At 48.1% G+C, this 18,361-nt stretch overlaps 1 protein-coding gene across 3 annotated transcripts in view; it reads right to left on the minus strand.

Moving 5' to 3' along the window:
• SEL1L (SEL1L adaptor subunit of SYVN1 ubiquitin ligase) overlaps positions 1-17,630 on the minus strand; it is a 33,916-nt gene extending 16,286 nt beyond the window's left edge. The window contains exons 1-12 of one of the 3 annotated variants that reach the window (XM_077267560.1): positions 17,325-17,630; positions 16,892-16,920; positions 16,399-16,717; positions 14,589-14,756; positions 14,295-14,400; positions 14,057-14,219; positions 13,655-13,708; positions 13,520-13,579; positions 13,205-13,286; positions 12,798-12,952; positions 10,891-10,947; positions 6,051-6,119 (exon numbers count right to left, since the gene is read on the minus strand). In XM_077267560.1, coding sequence (XP_077123675.1) covers positions 6,051-6,119; positions 10,891-10,947; positions 12,798-12,952; positions 13,205-13,286; positions 13,520-13,579; positions 13,655-13,708; positions 14,057-14,219; positions 14,295-14,400; positions 14,589-14,756; positions 16,399-16,717; positions 16,892-16,920; positions 17,325-17,421 — 1,359 coding nt within the window. In that variant the 5' untranslated portion in view covers positions 17,422-17,630. The remainder of the gene's footprint in view (positions 1-6,050; positions 6,120-10,890; positions 10,948-12,797; positions 12,953-13,204; positions 13,287-13,519; positions 13,580-13,654; positions 13,709-14,056; positions 14,220-14,294; positions 14,401-14,588; positions 14,757-16,398; positions 16,718-16,891; positions 16,921-17,324) is intronic. The other 2 variants (XM_077267561.1, XM_077267562.1) reach the window with 2 other exon arrangements.
• Between the last annotated feature and the right edge of the window lie 731 nt (positions 17,631-18,361).

An 18,361-nucleotide genomic window follows, 5' to 3' on the forward strand; every position in this document is an offset into this window, starting at 1 on the left:
TAAACTCTGGGTGGTTAGAGAAAACCTTAGGCGGCTTCAGAGGTCCTTCAAAGGAAATCTTATGTTCTGGGGCCTCTGGTGGCGGATCAGAAATGTCCAGCACCCGATGGATGGACGATATTATGTCCTCAACTAGCGCTGTATTGCTAGGAGGGATTGGGATCAGGGACCCCTCCGTTTCTCTGTCCGAGTCAGAGTCGCAGATGCCTTCCGAATCCTGTGTATCACTGAGGCGTCCCCTGCTGGGTGGGCTGGGGAGGAGGCCCTCTCTATTTGGGGATTGCGGAGATCTGCATTGTCTGTCCCTGGAATGGGACGGTCTAGATGACCTGGAGCTACAGTGTCTCTCCCTAGAAGGGGATGACCGTGTGCTATGGGATGACGCAGATGGACTTGATCTATGGATCCGCTTGCGTCTAGACGTGGATGTGCCAGGGTCATCTTGTCCCTGAGGCAAGTTCTCCCTTTGCTGGGTAACGGTCATAGCCGGGGCATGACCCTGCAGAGCCTGAAGCAATGTGGAAGTTAGGTTATCTATAGACTGCATCATAGATTGCGACATCTGAGTAGCCCATTCCGGCGTGGCATTAGACACCGAGGCATTGGCAGGGGCTTCTTGAGGCTGTGACACATTAGTTTGTATACAGTTCTGACAATGCGGGTACGTGCTACTACTGGGGAGAGCGGTCCCGCAGGCTGTGTAGAATGCATAATAGCAGTTCTGCCTGGTTCTCTTGGACCTTGAGCCCTGCATAATGCACAAAGTGCAGAGGTGCTGCCAGCAGATGGACCTTACAGGGGTAGAGAACCTACAGGGGAGCCTTATAGGTAATATGGATTCACAGCTGAGTAAAAAGAACCCAGCTGTGATCTTACCCCACCAGTGTGCCCCGAGGTCCAGCGCCGAAGATCCACAGTCCTGTGCCCCCCGGAGACTGGCTGCCTGGTCCTGGTCCTGCAGACCGGGAGATGCAGGGTTAATCTGCAGCCGAAAATGGCTGCAGAGACAGAGAAGAGAGGAGGAGAAGGGGGCGGAGAGCTGGAAAAAGGCGGCAAGGCTGTAAAAAACCCACCCTTTCTGTCTCGATCCGCCCCCTGTATGACACTGTAGAGTGTCATATTTGTCATCCGGGGGCGGGCCGGGGGGCGGAGAGGAGGCTGCTGCTTCAGCTAGGCCGAAGCCGGGGCCTAAATTAGATGCCTGAGGCCCAGAAGGGCTCCAGGCCGGCGCGAAAGTCCGGGAGGGGGTCGGATCTGAACCGGACCCCTCCGGATTTAAAGGCAGGATAGCGGTGGGGCTGTAAGCGAGAGGGGGGCCCTGTGAGGGGTCCCCCTGAGGCAGTATAGAGCTGGTGCTGCCGCAGAGACAGGGACGCAAGGAGCCCTGTGTCTGTATGTGCCATGCCTGCCTGCACTCCCCACGGCCCCAACAGGAGCCCGCAGCTGGGCTGGGGTCCCTGGATGCAGGCGCAGTATGCTGGCCCATTGCTGGGAGCTGTAGGATGCTGCCTGTACAGGCCCTACCTGAGGTGTCTCAACCTAAAACCCCCAGAGGGGGATAGGGAGGGTGCTGTTGTCACCTTCAGGGGCCTTTATCCTCGCCTCGACCTCAACCCAGAAACCAAAAGGAATTGGGGAAGGAGGGGGGGTCTCGACTTCGAACCAGCACCCGAGGGGCTGGGGAAGGAGCAGCATGGGGAATAGCCATCTCAACTTCAACTGGGCACCCCATAATAGGGGGCCGAGGAAGGAGCCATGCCGGGAGTCTCACAGGAGACCCTCTTTTCTTCATCTGTAATCCCGTCGGAAAACGGAGTAAAAATCTTTAGGTGTGCCTCCTTTGCGACACTAAGCAAAAACTGGAGAAGGCTGATGCCGTCCAGGGGTGTATACTTGCACAGGAGGAGCCACAGTTAATCTTTTTCAGATTATGCATAGTGTCGCCTCCTAGTGGAGAGCAGCATAACACCCATGGTCCTGTGTCCCCAAATGAGGCGACAGAGTAAATTGCTAGAGCACCCATTTACAGAGACTAAAAAATTACAAGCAGAGGACTTAACTCCAGGTATTTTCTTAAAGGAGTGGAAGAACCTGATGTTTCGCCTGTCCCAAAGAGGAGGATTAATTGCAAGTGGCATTGCTACATCAATGAAAAGGAGAGGAGCTACTATTACAAAATAACATTCTTTTGGCAGCTGTTTATGTAGACCCAATGCCTCAGATTCTTCTAGATGATCAACAGCTAACTAAAGGAAAAGAAGCTCTGTTTGAAATAGCAGTAAGGATGAAAGGGTTGCAGAACAGTCAGGAGGAACAAGAAGAATTTGGTCGTCCTGCCACATCTTCACCCTCATCAACTGATGAAGAATTTAATTTCGAAAAATATTTGGATCACAAGGACCGTGCAAAGCGTTCCCGCATAGAAGAAGAGTCATCCCCATCAAAGAACACAGCCAGTACATTTCAGCAGAATTTTTCATGTGCACTAAAAGAAATTGAGAAATTTGACCGTTCATCAAAAATAACAGTGCAACAAGCGATTCCTCTGTATCCTGACAGTGTCAGAGATGTTGCCCGAGTGGTTACTGCTTTGCCACCAACCCAAGTTAGTGTAGAGAGGTTGTTCTCTGCTCTCAAAATAATTAGATCAGATTTGAGGGCATCCATGAAGGAGGATCTGACAGAGGCAATACTTTTTCTGAGCACAAATTTATAGATTTCTTCTTATTAACTGCATAACAGTGTTTATTGCATATTTACTTACAAGAGTTTAAAAAAGTTTAGAAAAGTTATTTGCTATATTCTAATTGTATTCTAATAAATATAGTTTTTGCTCTAAGTGGTCTGATTACTTATATGATGGTGAGAAACTGAATAAGCACGATGTTAATATGTTACAACAGTAAATTTATTGTCACGAATTGGCCATTTATGAAGGAGTCGGAGTCAGAGCCGGAACCTGATAAAATCCAGGAGTCGGAGTCGCAACTGTGGCTTACCGACTCCACAGCCCTGCTGCGGATCCGCAGTTTTCCATGCGGTGTACAGTACCATGTAAACCTATGGAAAACAAAATCCGCAGTGCACATGCTGCGGAAAATTCTGTGCAGAAAAGCTGCGGTTTATCTTCCGCATCATGTCAATTCTTTTTACACCTATACCATAATAGGAATCCGCAGGTGTAAAAACGCAGGTGAAATCCGCAGGGCGTTTTACCTGCGGATTTTTCAGATTCTGCGTGGAAAAATCCGCACACGAATCCGCAACGTGGGCACATAGACTCAGAGTTCTGGCTCCTACAGACCAGTTAGATGTTCCTAATCAACTCGTTACCTGCATTAAAGACAGCTGTCTTACATAGTCACATTTATTTATTTTATTTTTCTCACTTATATAGCGCCATTAATTCCACGGCGCTTTACAGATATTATCGCCTCTGTCCCCGATGGGGCTCACAATCTAAATTCCCCATTACTATGTGTAGTGAAATATATATAAAAAAATCTATGTGTGCAGTGAACTACATATAGGTTTATTGTGTGACTAGTAATAATTGAACATCTGTCCTGAAGGCTGCAGGTCTTAATATGTATTTTCGTGAAACAGCAGACTTCTGTCTCCAATCTCACCAGGGGGTCGTGCTGGGAACCAAGAAGAAAGGGAACATTTGACACCTCCTAGCTCTTTGAAGAGAGATGTCAATTACAGCCTGACACCATCTATCCATGGGAAGCTTTACACAAAGAATCTCAGAGAAAATATTATATTCATTGGGTGCGCGGCCGTGGTCCATTCAAAAACAAGCAATTAGAATATCAACTTGAGAGGCTGGTCTAGAAATCTGACCTCCAGGGTGACTCTATAAATTTGGCTTGTATACATTCTAAATTGTTCACATGTGAGGGCAGCCTGGGAAGCTGATGTGATCCAGTCTATATTCATCCTACCCTCAGGGAGCAGAAGCAGACTACAAGATAGCTATTTCTGTAAGTTTTCTCCTGTTTACCTGTATGTCTTTTTATTACCATATTTTTGTATATTTTTCTTTACTGTAAGCACTGTACTTCTTGTATTAAAGCATAAACTTTAACAGTTGAACCTTGTGTGTTCTAAAGAATCCATAGCCTAAGGTGTGTGAGCCTTATGAGTGGTAGACAGTATTAGTAGTATTTCTGGGACTCATCGCCCGTGCTTCGGTGAGTGGTGGCAGCGTGTATGAGCGGGTGTGTGGCCTGGGTCGGTGTGTGATTTATGCTCCCATTACAGCATAGGACAGAGGTTGAATGCTTGACAGAGAGGGGAGATAGATTAACCCTTGCAGGCACAACCACAAGTCACGTGCTGAGAGCGCATCCGTAACAAATTAGCGGCAGCGCGGAGAGAGGGATCCGTGACACTATGTCTATGGAATGTGGGAGGAAATCGGAGTAACAGGAGGAAACCCACGCAAACACGGGGAGAATATACAAATTCTTTACAGATGTTGTCCTTCGTGGGATTTGAACCCAGCAAGGCAAGCCTGCAGTGCTAACCACTGAGCCACAGTGCCGCTCTATTTATAAAAGACTCCTGTCCACAGACTCAATTAAATCAGTCAGACTAACCTCTACAACATGGGCAAGACCAAAGAGCTTTATAAAGATGTCAGGGACAAGCTCATAGACCAGCACAAAGCTGGAATGAACTAAAAAAACATAAGTAAGACACTGGGTGAGGAGGAGACAACTGTTGGTAGAATAGTAAGAAAATGGAAGTAATACAAAATGACTGCTCAATCGACATCAACCTGGGGAACCATGCAAAACCTCACCTCGTGGGGTATCCTTGATCATGAGGAAGGTGAGAGATCAGCCTAAAACTACACGGAAAGGGGGGGGGGGGGGTTGACTTGTTAATGATCTAAAGGAAGCTGGGACCACAGTGACCAAAAACACCATTGCTAACACATTACGCCGTAAAGGTCTAAAATCCTGCAGTGCCCACTGCTCAAGAAGGCACATGTGTAGACCCGTCTGAAGTTTGCCAGTGACCATCTGGATGATTCTGTGAGTGATTGGGAGAAGGTGCTGTAGTCAGATGAGACAAAAATTGAGGTCTTTAGCATTAACTGAACTAGCTGTGTTTGGAGGAACAGAAATGCTGCCTATGACCCAAAGAACATTGTCCCTACTGTGAAGCATGGAGGTGGAAACATTATGTTTTGGGGTGTTTTTCTGCTAAGGGCACAGGACTACTTCACCGCATCAATGGGAGAATGGATGGAGCCATGTACCGTAAAATCCTGAGTGACAACCTCCTTCCCTCCGCCAGGACATTAAAAATGGGTCATGGCTGGGTCTTCCAGCAAGACAATGACCCAAAACATACAGCCAAGGCAACAAAGGAGTGGCTCAAAAAGAAGCACATTAAGGTCATGGAGTGGCCTAGCCAGTCACCAGACCTTAATCCCTTAGAAAACTTATGGAGGGAGTTGAAGCTTCGAGTTGCCAAGTGAAAGCGAGGAGTGGACCAAAATTCCTCCTGACATATGCGCAAACCTCATCATCAACTGCAAAAAAACGTCTGACTGCTGTGCTTCCCAACAAGGGTTTTACCACCAAGTATTAAGTCTTGTTTGCCAGAGGGATCAAATACTTATTTCTCACTGTAAAATGCAAATACATTCATATATTTTATACAATGCGATTTTCTGGATTTTTTATATTCTATCTCTCAATGTTAAAATTAACCTACTCTTAAAATTATAGACTGATCATGCCTTTGTCAGTGGGCAAACTTACAAAATCAGCAAGGGATCAAATCCTTATTTCCCCCACTGTATATTCACCAGAACAGAGGCTCCCCCTGTATACAGCACCATATACACCAGTCCGGAGCCTCCCCCCCATATCCACAGGGACAGAGACTCCCCCCCCATATGCCTTACAATATACCCCAGGGCATAGAAGCTCCCCCCCATATACAGGACTATATACACCAGGATGAAGGCTCCCCCCATATACATGAGTATATATATATATGAGTATTCTTGTGACGTAGAAGGACCTCACCTTTCCCAGGAAAGCCATGGCGTGCGAGTTCCCAGCGTTGGCCGCTTGATTGAAGTATTCAAATGCTCTCTGTGCAAGAATGAAAAGAAAATCATTGCAGGGTAGTCCAGGGGGGCATAGCCATCTGTGTAATGCTGTCATTCCCTGTGCGGGTGGGAGTTCACATGACCATAAGGGTATGTGTCCACGTTCAGGATTGCATCAGGATTTGGTCAGGATTTTCCATCAGTATTTGTAAGCCAAAACCAGGAGTGGAACAATCAGAAAAAAAAGTATAATAGAAACACATGCACCACTTCTGCATTTATCACCCACTCCTGGTTTTGGCTTACAAATACTGACGTAAAATCCTGACCAAATCCTGATGCAATCCTGAACGTGGACACATACCCTTAGTGTGCAAATCGCATATAAGCAGTCACATGGCAACCCCCACAGACAGTGGGGTCCTGAGCTGGCAGCCAGGAGTCACACAGAGAATAATTTTTTTTTTTTTTTTTAATTCAGCCTAATTCCTTTAACCCCGTCACCACCTTAGGAGTTTCCGTTTTTTGCTCCACTTCTTCCCAGAGCCATAACTTTATTTTTCCGTCAATATGACCATGTGAGGGTTTGATTTTTGCAGGACAAGATGTACTTTTGAACTAAACTATTGGTTTCACCATATCGTGAACTGGAAAACAAGAAAAAAATCCAAGTGCGGTGAAATAGCAAAAAAAAAAAAAAAAAAAAATTATATTCCACAAAAGTTTTTTTTAACCATGTTTACCAAATGCTAAATATGACCTGCCATTATGATTCTCCAGCTAATTTCGAGTTCGTAGGCACCAAACGTGTATGTTGTATTTTATTTAACCCCTTAGTGACAGAGCCAATTTGGTAATTAATGGCCGGGCCAATTTTTACAATTCTGACCACGGTCACTTTATGAGGTTATAACTCTGGAACGCTTTAACGGATCCCGCTGATTCTGAGATTGTTTTTTGTGACATATTGTACTTCATGTTAGTGGTAACATTTCTTCGATATGACTTGCGTTTGTTTATGAAAAAAAACGAGCCGCCATACAGCATCATCAGCGAAAAAATAAAAAAGTTATAATCCTCAGAATAAAGCGATGCAAAAATATTTTTTATATAAAATAGTTTAAATCGTATAAAAGCGCCAAAACAAAAAAAAAAAATGATATAAATGAGGTATCCCTGTAATCGTACTGACCCGAAGAATAAAACCGCTTTATAAATTTTACCAAACATGGAACGGTATAAACGCCCCCCACAAAAGAAATTCATGAATAGCTGGTTTTTGGTCATTCTGCCTCACAAAAATGGGAATAAAAAGCGATCGAAAAATGTCACGTGCCCGAAAATGGTACCAATAAAAACGTCAACTCATCCCGCAAAAAACAAGACCTCACATGACTCTGTGGACCAAAATATGAAAAAATTATAGCTCTCAAAATGTGGAGACGCAAAAACTATTTTTTGCAATAAAAAGCGTCTTTTAGTGTGTGACAGCTGCCAATCATAAAAATCCGCTAAAAAACAGCTATAAAAGTAAATCAAACCCCCTTCATCACCCCCTTAGTTAGGGAAAAATATTTTTTTTTTAAAAATGTATTTATTTCCATTTTCCCATTGGGGTTGGGGCTACAGTTAGCGTTTGGATTACATTTACGGTTTTGATTAGGGTTAGGGGTGTGGTTAGGGTTATGGTTGGGATTAGGGGTGTGTTGGAGTTAGGGGTGTAGTTGGGATTAGGGGCATGTTCGGATTAGGGTTTCAGTTAGAATTGGGGGTTTCCACTGTTCAGGTACATCAGGGGCTCTCCAAACACGACATGGCGTCCAATCTCAATTCCAGCCAATTCTGCGTTGAAAAAGTAAAACTGTGCTCCTTCCCTTCTGATCTCTCCCGTGCGCCCAAACAAGGGTTTACCCCAACAAATTGGACAACAACTTTTGGGGTCCAGTTTCTCCTGTTACCCTTGGGAAAATACAAAACCGGTGGCTAAAAAATATTTTTTTTTCCACAAAAATTATTTTTTATTTTCACGGCTCTGCATTATAAACTGCAGTGAAACACTTGGGGGTTCAAAGTTCTCAAAACCCATCAAGTTCCTTGGGGGGTCTAGTTACCAATATGGGGTCACTTGTGGGGGGTTTCTACTGTTTAGGTACATCAGGGGCTCTGCAAAACCAACGTGACGCCTGCAGACCAATCCATCTAAGTCTGCATTCCAAACGGCACTCCTTCCCTTCCGAGCTCTGTCATGCGCCCAAACGGTTGTTCCCCCACATACGGGGGATCAGCGCACTCAGGACAAATTGAACAACAACTTTTGGGGTCCAATTTCTCCGTTACCCTTGGGAAAATACAAAACTGGGGCTAAAAAATAATTTTTGTGGAAAAAAAAAAGGATTTTTTATTTTCACGGCTCTGCGTTATGACCGGTAGTGAAACACTTGGGGGTTCAATGTTCTCACAACACATCTTGATAAGTTCCTTAGGGGGTCTACTTTCCAAAATGGTGTCACTTGTGTGGGGTTTCAATGTTTAGGCACATCAGGGGCTCTCCAAACGCGACATGGCATCCCATCTGAATTCCAGTCAATTTTGCATTGAAAAGTCAAACGGCGCTCCTTTCCCTTCCGAGCTCTGCCATGCGCCCAAACAGTGGTTTACCCCCACATATGGGGTATCAGCGTACCTAGGACAAATTGCACAACAACTCTTGGGGTCCAATTTTTACTGTTACCCTTGGTAAAATAAAACAAATTGGAGCTGAAGTAAATTTTCTTTTTTTTTTTTAAACATTCCAAAAATTCCTGTGAAACACCTGAAGGGGTAATAAACTTTTGAATGTGGTTTTGAGCACCTTGAGGGGTGCAGTTTTTAGAATTGTGTCACACTTGGGTATTTTCTATCATATAGATCCCTCAAAGTGACTTCAAATGTGATGTGGTCCCTAAAAAAAAAAAAAAGTTTTGTAAAAATGAGAAATTTCTAGTCAACTTTTAACCCTTATAATTTCCTAGCAAGGAAAAAAAAATGTTGGTTCCAAAATTGTGCTGATGTAAAGTAGACATGTGGGAAATGTTACTTATTAAGTATTTTGTGTGACATATCTCTGTGATTTAAGGGCATAAAAATTCAAATTTGGGAAATTGCGAAATTTTCGCCACATTTCCATTTTTTTTTTCACAAATAAACTCCGGTAATATCAAAGAAATTTTACCACTATCATGAAGTACAATATGTCATGAGAAAACCATGTCAGAATCACTGGGATCCGATGAAGCGTTCCAGAGTTATAACCTCATAAAGGGACAGTGGTCAGATTGTAAAAATTGGCCCGGTCATTAACGTGCAAACCACCCTGTGTTAACTGTGTTTAATAGTCTCTTTAGGAGACTTGAAGCTGCGATCTTCTTGTGCACTCATTGAACATTCTTCACTGATGAAGATTTGTGTGTCTCAATAAAGGATTGGATTTTTTAAGAACGGTGAGTGCTTTTCATATTGCTTCTATATTGGGACAAAATGCCACAGATTGATAGCGGCATTCAACATGCTAACACCCGCGGCTGTTAGAGGCACATGGTGGCAGATCAGATGAGCTGTTATGTGGGGAAAAGATGTGGCCTCAAAAAAAAGGGAGTCCTATGACGTATCCATAAGTCATAGGTCGTAAAGGGGTTAACATTATCACCAGGAAAAACCTCTATCTATGACCAGGACGTTATCTCTGTTCCGGGACAATAGGAGCAGTCATGTGCAGATGGCTCCATTCACACCAAGCAAAAAACGCTGAGATGTAAATGTAAATATAAGATCCGAATAATGGGGAGGGTGCATCCTGGTAATAGGGGGACAGGGCTGCGCCCCAATGTCAGAGGAAGCTGAGGGCAGGGACAGGGCTGTTTCCCCAGATGTCAGAGGAAGCCAAGGGTGGGGGACAGGGCTACGCCCCAATATCAGACGAAGCCAAGGATGGGGACAGGGCTGTGTCCCCCGATGTCAGAGGAAGCCGAGGGCGGGCACAGGGCTGCACCCCAATGTCAGAGGAAGACAAGGGCGGGGAGAGGGCCGGGACCACGATGTGAGAGGAAGCCAAGGGTGGGGACAGGGCTATGCCCGAATGTCAGACGAAGCCAAGAACGTGGTCAGGGCAGGGACCCCGATATGAGCGGAAGCCGAGGGCGTGGACAGGGTCTTGTCCCCCGATGTCAGAGGAAGCCGAGAGCGGGGATAGGGCCCCGTTATCAGTGGAAGGCGAGGGCAGGGACAGGGCTGTGCAACAAATGTCAGTGGAAGGCAAGAGCGGGGACAGGGCTGCGCCCCAATGTCAGAGGAAGCCGAGGGCAGCAACAGGGCTGCGCCCCAGTGTCAGAGGAAGCCGAGGGCGGGGACAGGGCTGCGCCCCAATGTCAGGGGAAGACAAGGGCGGGAAGAGGACCGGGACCCCGACGTGAGAAGAAGCCGAGGGCGGGGACAGGGCTGTGTCCCCCGATGTCAGAGGAAGCCAAGAGCTGATAGGGCCCCGTTGTCAGTGGAAGGCGAGGGTGGGGACAGGGCTGCGCCCCAATGTCAGGGGAAGGCGAGTGCGGGGACAGGGCTGCGCCCCAATGTCAGGGGAAGGTGAAGGGACAGAGCTGGGTCCCAATTTCCAGGGAGAAGGATAAGGCGGAACCCACAGTTTATTCCTCGGGCACGCTCAAGTCAGGCCCTGCAGGGAAGTGTGGATGTTGCCATGCAGAACATGTCTCGGCAGGAAGGCTTCTAGGAAGGAGCAGGGGCTTCTTGCCCAGGTAGGATGGAGACAGAGATGACGGACGTACCTGATGGTTCTGCTCCACTCCTCGTCCACCGTGCAGGTGAAGTTGTCCCAGTCCCACCTGTGAAGAGAAGATCTACATTAAATACAGCCGCACCCAAGTCGGGAGTCACAGGACACCACGTAGGATGTACGGCACTAAATCACGTTTTACACCCCATGCTGTACTGCAGAGCTGCAGTCAGAATGCAGAGCTGAAAGTTCCCAGCATTCCTCCAAAAGTCAGTGACTGAGCAAAACCAAAAAACTGCAACTCCTCCATTACACCAGAGCATCTGTCCACAAGACTGCAGACAACCAGCAGTACTGTAAATGCAGCTCCGAAAAATAACACAGCATGTAACGAATCACTGACAATGACACTTCTGCAGGAATAAGGCTCTGTTCACAACATGCTAATGGACTCCATATAATTTACGTCAGGACGTGTATATAGCGACTGATGAGCAGTCAGGAGACTTTGCTCTCACTTCATTCCTGCTGATCCCCAGTTTCATTTTCTATAAATCCATGTGGTGAAATATGCGAATATGTATATGTGCAGTGACCTTATGTATCGGTATTGTGTGACTAGGAACATCTGTCCTGAAGGTTCGCACCCAGGTGTTAATATGTATTTTCCTGGGACAAGTAGAATTCTGTCTCCAGTCTCACCAGGGGGTCCTGCTGGAAGCCAAGAAGAAAGGTAACATTTGACACCTCCTAGCTCTTGGAAGAGAGATGTTAATTACGGCCTGATAGTATGTCTGTGAGAACTTTTACCCAAAGGATCTCAAGAGAAAATAATATATTCATTGAGGGTGGGCGACGCCGTGGTCCAATCAAAAAACAAGCAATTATGATATTAACCTGAGGGGCTGGTCTAGAAACCTCACCTCCAGACCAAAGCTGCAAATTAGGGCTGTATACAGAGAATCGTGTTCACATAATGGGGGCGGCCGAGCTGGTGTGATCCAATCTACATTCATCCTACCCTCAGGGAGCAGAAAGCAGACTACCAAATTAGATGATTTCTATAAGTTTTCTCCTGTTATTTTATACTGTGTTGCATAAGTTGGATGTCTTTATACCTTTTCTTACTGTACGCACTGAACCTTTTTGTATTAAAGTATAAAACCTTAAGAAGTTGAACCTTGAATGTTCTAAAAGAATCCATAGCCTAAGGTGTGTGAGCCTTATGAGTGGTAGACATTATTAGTACTAACATTTCCGGGACTCATCGCCCGTGTAGTCGGTGAGTGGTGGCAGCGTGTATGAGCGGGTGTGTGGCCCGGGTCAGTGTGTGATTTATGCTCCCATTACAGCATAGGACAGAGGTTGAATGCTGGACTGAGAGTGGGGAAAGAGATTAACCCATGCAGGCACAACCCCAAGTCACGTGCTGAGAGCGGGCACGTGACGAACTAGTTACACCACGGAGAGGGGATCCGTGACATTCCACCTTACGGTTCTCAGGATATGGGGCCTTAATTTATCGCTGATTATGTTCTTTACAATGGGGCGGGGATCACTGGATTCTTCCGGGGTGTGTCCTTAGGCTGCTTTGCATATTTACGCAGTGAGCCACATGCCTTTGTCAGCCCACAATAATCAGTACTGAATAAAAAGGCCCAAATCTTCAAAACAGTATGGCAGATGTACAAAGGAGAAAAAAAAAGGCAGAAAACTCAGGTAAGAAATGGGAATAAAAGAATAGAATTCTGATGCTTCTCACCTGGTGGTAAAAAAAAAAAACTGGGAAAATACATAAATCCATTTAGTATAAACACTGCTATTTCTACACCGCTAACATCTACATGCCTGGTGGAGCACAAACACGCCTCCCCCACATGAGACAGGTTCTGTCCACGTTTCCTCTGTGTGGCCTTACAGACCCCAATATCAGGAGGGCACTCGCGTCAGGGGGCTGACCTGAGCTTGGACATCCCCTTTCTCAGCCAGGAACTGGTAATACTGGATCAGGTCCTCCTCCAGCATGCCACTGGCCATCCCAGGGTTCTCCAGCTCATCAGGCAGGCGAATCCTCTGGACGACGGTCCCTCCGGTGAGAGAGATGTCACTGGCCACTGCAGAGTGAAGGTACAAGCACATGATGATGGCGATTTCTGCTTTCTCATCACTTGTGGATCATTATATTATGGGCAGTGTGAAATACGATGGCTGGATGTGATGTACACACGACATTTATAGAATCCCTCCGATCCTCCCGGCATCGTCACTGAGGGGAGCAGGCACGTGCATAGCAGGACTTTCTGCGGAGCAGGCGCGTGCATAGCGGGACATTCTGCGGAGCAGGTACAACACTGTGAACATATTACCGTGATTGGCGACCAGCCGGTAATGAGTCAGGGCCGATTCACAGCTCTGCAGAACACCAATCCCAGCCCAGTAGCGATAACCCTGCAACAGAGGGAGAGTGCATCAGGTCCTGCAATTAGTGTGCAGTACTGCAGCTTCTGGCAGGTTTATGGGGTCATTACAGCAATAAATGTCCACAGGTCACATCCTGTATTCTCCATGCTGCAGTCATGCGTTTTCCCATAGGCGCAGCACTAGATGCGCTGGGTCCTGTGGTTCTACAGGAGGCATCATAGTAGGGTCTCCTGCGATGTAAAGCATCAGCCTAAACTCACCAGAACCATGTGGGCAATCAGATTCCCTCCTAACGCTCCAAAGGTGTAATAGACTAGAGCCTGAAACAAAAGTCACAATGACGTCAGCCTACGATCAAACATCAACCGGCCAACACAAGGGAGACATGCTGGTACCTTGGCCTGACTGGAGTTCACACCAAGACCGGAAGCATAGAGAAAGCCCAGCGCCTAAACACAGAGGAAGACATTACTCGGGGGTCAGAAATCACTGCAACCAGCTGGCCTGGGGAGAAAGACTGCGAACTCTGGGGACAAGGACTGAGCTCCCTAGGCTTTATGTCAGCTAAAGCTGGCACCAGGACAGCAGCAGTAAAGTGCAGACTCGCCCTCCTGGGTCTAACGCCAGCTCCCTGTCACTGCTGTATTGGAACAATGCAGCCAATACACAAAAACCAAAGTGGTGGCAATGATCCGGCACTGAATCCGGGGAGGGCAAGTACTGACTGATTTAATCACATCAATGATCAATAGATGCCAAGTACATTTAAGTGGAAATCCCAGGATGCGGTGTCTTACTGTCTGCCCTCTGGGGGACCCTTGCTCGGTCAGTTTCTCCAGAAGAGACTTGGCTGAGGGGATATCCTGCTTCAAGGGATCCCCGAATAACAGCGCATAGGCCACCTTCTCCATGGCTTTACTGTGATTCACTTCGGAGGCCCGCAAAAAGTACTGGAACGCCCTGCAGAAGGGAGGACAGAGTGAGGCCATATACAGCAGCCATGCGCAGAGCATCACACAGGTGCACAGGACTCACTCTCTCCGCTGCGACCTCTTGGTGCTCTCATTCAGTATTTTCATCCCCTGCTGGTAGAGATCATCCGCCTCCTGCATCTGCCGTCTATGCGTAGCTTGTTCCTCTGCTAAAAAAAAAAAAAAAAAAAAAAAAAAAAAAAGCAAGCAGACAAGTGATGTGAAGGATAAAGTACGGGATGTAAGGACAGAAGAAAGCAGCCATACTCTGCAGTTGCCGGAGGGCTCATGGGTTAGTCCGGCCACACTGCACAAGCGTTAATCCCATGCCACCTCCTCATCTCCAGGGCGCACTTACTTTCGCAGAAGCCCCATTTTAAGTCGCGCTTGTAGTCGTACGTGGTGGCGCACCATAGCCTTCCGTCTTCCCGTCCGTCTGACGTGCACTCATCGTATTTCTTCTCCATGAAGAGGAAGGGGAAGTGGCACGGCTCCCCCTCCGATGTCCCTCCGATGGCGGTAATCACTAATGGGAGAGGGGGAGAATAGTGACGGTGTCGGCAGCGGGTGCCGGCAGCGATCTACTCGATCTAGGCTGTAAAATGTCACTACAGCACCAAGAGAAGGTGCAAATAAGCCACAATGGCCGCTCGCTGGTGCAATGAAACAAAGTCTGTGCTGCGGAGACCCCACCATGTGCAAGAGATTCCGTGATGTAAACTCTCCTCATAATGCAGAATATCTGATAATCCGGCACTATTCCTACAGGTGTCCTGGTACACGGACGGTTAATGTCTGCACTCCGGGGTCTCCATTCTGCAGCTGATCTCTATGACTACATACAACGCTCAATAGATTTCAGTCACTTCTTGTTTACAGGATTCTGCGTTGTGGACCAATCAGCTCGAGGGGAAGTGGTGACACGGCTGACACCTGCCAGGGCCCGGGACGAGGCACACAATCGCTGACAGATGGAGGGTTCACATAGACATCTGGATGATGAAACTTCAGACACAAGTTACAGCCCTGAACCTGGCGACTGCTGACAAGGCACCAGGAGACATCATACACGTACGGCCCCAGCTCCGTGCATCCAGCCTCGAGAGTGGGATCAACCCTGCGCTGCACGTCAGCAGATCCTCTCAATATAACAGCAAAGTCAAACCCCTTCCCATCACAACCAATGTACAGTAAGAGAAGGGGGCTGGTTCTGGTATTAGTGTAAGCAGCAGCCATCCCCCTATACATACAGCTCAGGAGTTGCTGCACTGTCAGATCCCACCCTGATGTGAACCATGGCAGCCAGGAAGATTAACCCTAACCAGAAATTAACTCCAATATTTACAACTGGACGAATCCTTTAAGGAAAAAACACCAGCAAAAATGTAGAGATCACCTGTGACATATCGCGCTGCAGTATGGATCTGAACTGTGAAAGATGCATCCGTCTACATTATCTGGTCCCTCTGCTACCAAAAGCTATTTTTTTTTTGTTTGTTTACAAAAGAGAAAAACAACGATCTCTGTAGATTAAAAACAAACAAACAAAAAAAAACAACAAACACAACACTATAAAAAGGACAGAAGAACGGCCGCCGATCACAGGAGCAGCAGGGCTAGGATCATCTGTAGGGTGGAAATTCCACCAGTCTCTTCTGGTCATTGTCACCGTGCTCCTCCGGGTCAATGATCAACTGACTGTTTATACAAGGTCTGCTCCATGGCCGCCACCGTATCCTGCGGTAAACGGGCCATAAAGGGCACCAGCGCCAAGCTCACACAGAGCTCCCATCCCCCAATAACCACAGGTCGAGCCGCCCCTCCCCCAATAACCACAGGCCGAGCCCCAGAGCTACCCCCAAATAATCACAGGCCAAGCCCCAGCGCTGCCCCCCAATAATCACAGGCCGAGTCCCAGAGCTGCCCCCCCCCCCCTTAATAATCACAGGCCAAGCCCCCAAGACCCAGCTGCTTCACTCGCTTCTGCTTGGAGGCTGCATCAGGGGCTCAGATCATAGAGAGATGTAACAAGACCACTGCCCCAGCGTTGTGTCCGTTGCTCTTGCCTCACATTTCAGTTTGGTTTTGGGGAGATGCTGTGAGACAGATGACCCCTAGTAGCCCTTCCTTCTAGCATGAGGGGGGTGACCCAGTCCTCTGGGAAGTACCTGATTTTTGGGCATCTGCTTTGTCCACCTCGCTCTTCTCCTCCTTTTCTGGCCAGGAGCTAGCGTCCGGAGCCGCTGATCCCCCCTCCAGGCTGTCTGTGTTGTCCAGGAAGGTGACCGTCTGCGTGCTCGTCTCAGCCTCGTCCTGTGGGTCTCCCTGGTCTGGAATGTGGGGTGCAGGGGTCTGGGGATCCTCTGCGGTTGCAGCCTCTTGGCTGTCCTGTGGGATCTCATTCTCCGTCCACCATGCTGACCTCTCGGCATCCGACTCCTCGTACAGCGTCTGGTCACCGGTGGGGTAGTGTGGCTCCAAGATCTCCTGGTAATGAGGGGCCACAGTCAGGACACCAGACAGCAGCTATGTCTCCGGACAGATGTCAGGGTGTAAAGGAGAAGACCGGCTGTCACCGCCCCAGATCTCCCCCTGCACCCCTAACTGTCCCATCACACATATAAAACACACAACATAAAGCAGAACCCTGAGAAAACTCACCGAGGTCTCATCATCCTCCCCGTCATCATCTGCAAGAGGAAACAAGACCATCACCAGCGACTCCTGAAGCCCCTCATCTATCATTGAGGGGGCCTACATCAATCGGGGGGATGTCTCCTCTGTCAGTCAGGGGGTCTCTCCTGTCAGGCTGGAGGTCTCTCCCATCAATCGGGGGGGGGGGGATGTCTCCCTGTCAGTCAGGGGGTCTCTCCTAACAGTCGAGGGGGGTGTGTATCAGTCAGGGGTGAGTCGCTCCTACAAGTCTTGGGGTGGGGGGGGTCCTCGCCTGTCAGTCGGGGGTCTCTCTTGTCAGTGTGGGGGGTCTCGCCAGTCAGTTGGGGGGGGGTCTCTCCTACAAGTCGGGGGTCTCTCTTACCAGTCGGGGGGGTCTCTCCTGTCAGTCTGGAGGTCTCCCAGGTTTTCTGTCACTCACCGGCCGTGGTGCGCGATATCCCGTAGCCGAGCAAGACCGTTATGACCCAGCAGTAGAGACCCAGGAGCAGCAGAGCCCGTACACTCCGGTCCCCCATTATTCCGCGGACCTGTTCCCGCTGTGGACCTGACTGACAGTCCCGGGATCCCGCCGCGGCCTAAACCAGAAGCCAGAACCACCCGAGCAGAGAAACCAACCAATCAGCAGCCGAAGCTCTTCCACCTGGACCAATGAGGATGCGGCAGCTGCAGGTAAGCCAATCAGATGAACCGGGAGGGACGTCAGCCCGGGAGAGCTCGTCATCAGCGCTCGGCTACATGGCCCTCTGTGACTGGCTGATAAGCTCGACAGTAAACAAACTACAATTCCCGGCAGCCTCTGCTGTGTTTGCAGTACGCAATGCTCATGGGACATGTAGTCTTCAAGAATGAATTAACTGCATCCAGGAAGAGGAAAAGTGCACTGCAGTAACATGAAGAGTAGTCCCCAGGCGGCGGCTGCAGAGTGAAGTACTGAGGGGTCTCTACTGAAGAGGAAGAATAATGTGCAGCACATACTGAAGGGTTGCTTGAAGAATGAAACCTGATGTTCAATTGGTTGATTTGATAAAATGAAAGCTAAGCTGTGATTGGTTTCTGTGAGAAACCTTGATTGGTTGCTTTGGTCAAATGTCAGCTGAGTTTTGATAGGTCGATATTGGCAATAAAAATTAGACTCTGATTGATTGCTGTGGGCAATAACGAGCATACACTGTCAGTCGCTGTCCTGTAGGGGGTGGTATCAGAAGAACCTGCGGTCCATAGAAGAGTGAGGACACGAAGAGTCTCCTCCGTTAAATACACGAGAAACAACCAGAATGATTCTCTGGGCACTGCTGACCAGTGCAGGCCAAGCGGACAGAGGACAGCACCAGAACAACCCGCCATCTGCTGACCAGTGCAAGCCAAGCGGACAGAGGACAGCACCAGAACAACCCGCCATCTGCTGACCAGTGCAGGCCGGGAGGACAGAGGACAGCATCAGAAGAACCCGCCATC

Source organism: Ranitomeya variabilis, chromosome 1, assembly GCF_051348905.1.
Source record: "Ranitomeya variabilis isolate aRanVar5 chromosome 1, aRanVar5.hap1, whole genome shotgun sequence".
Lineage (NCBI taxonomy): Eukaryota > Metazoa > Chordata > Amphibia > Anura > Dendrobatidae > Ranitomeya > Ranitomeya variabilis.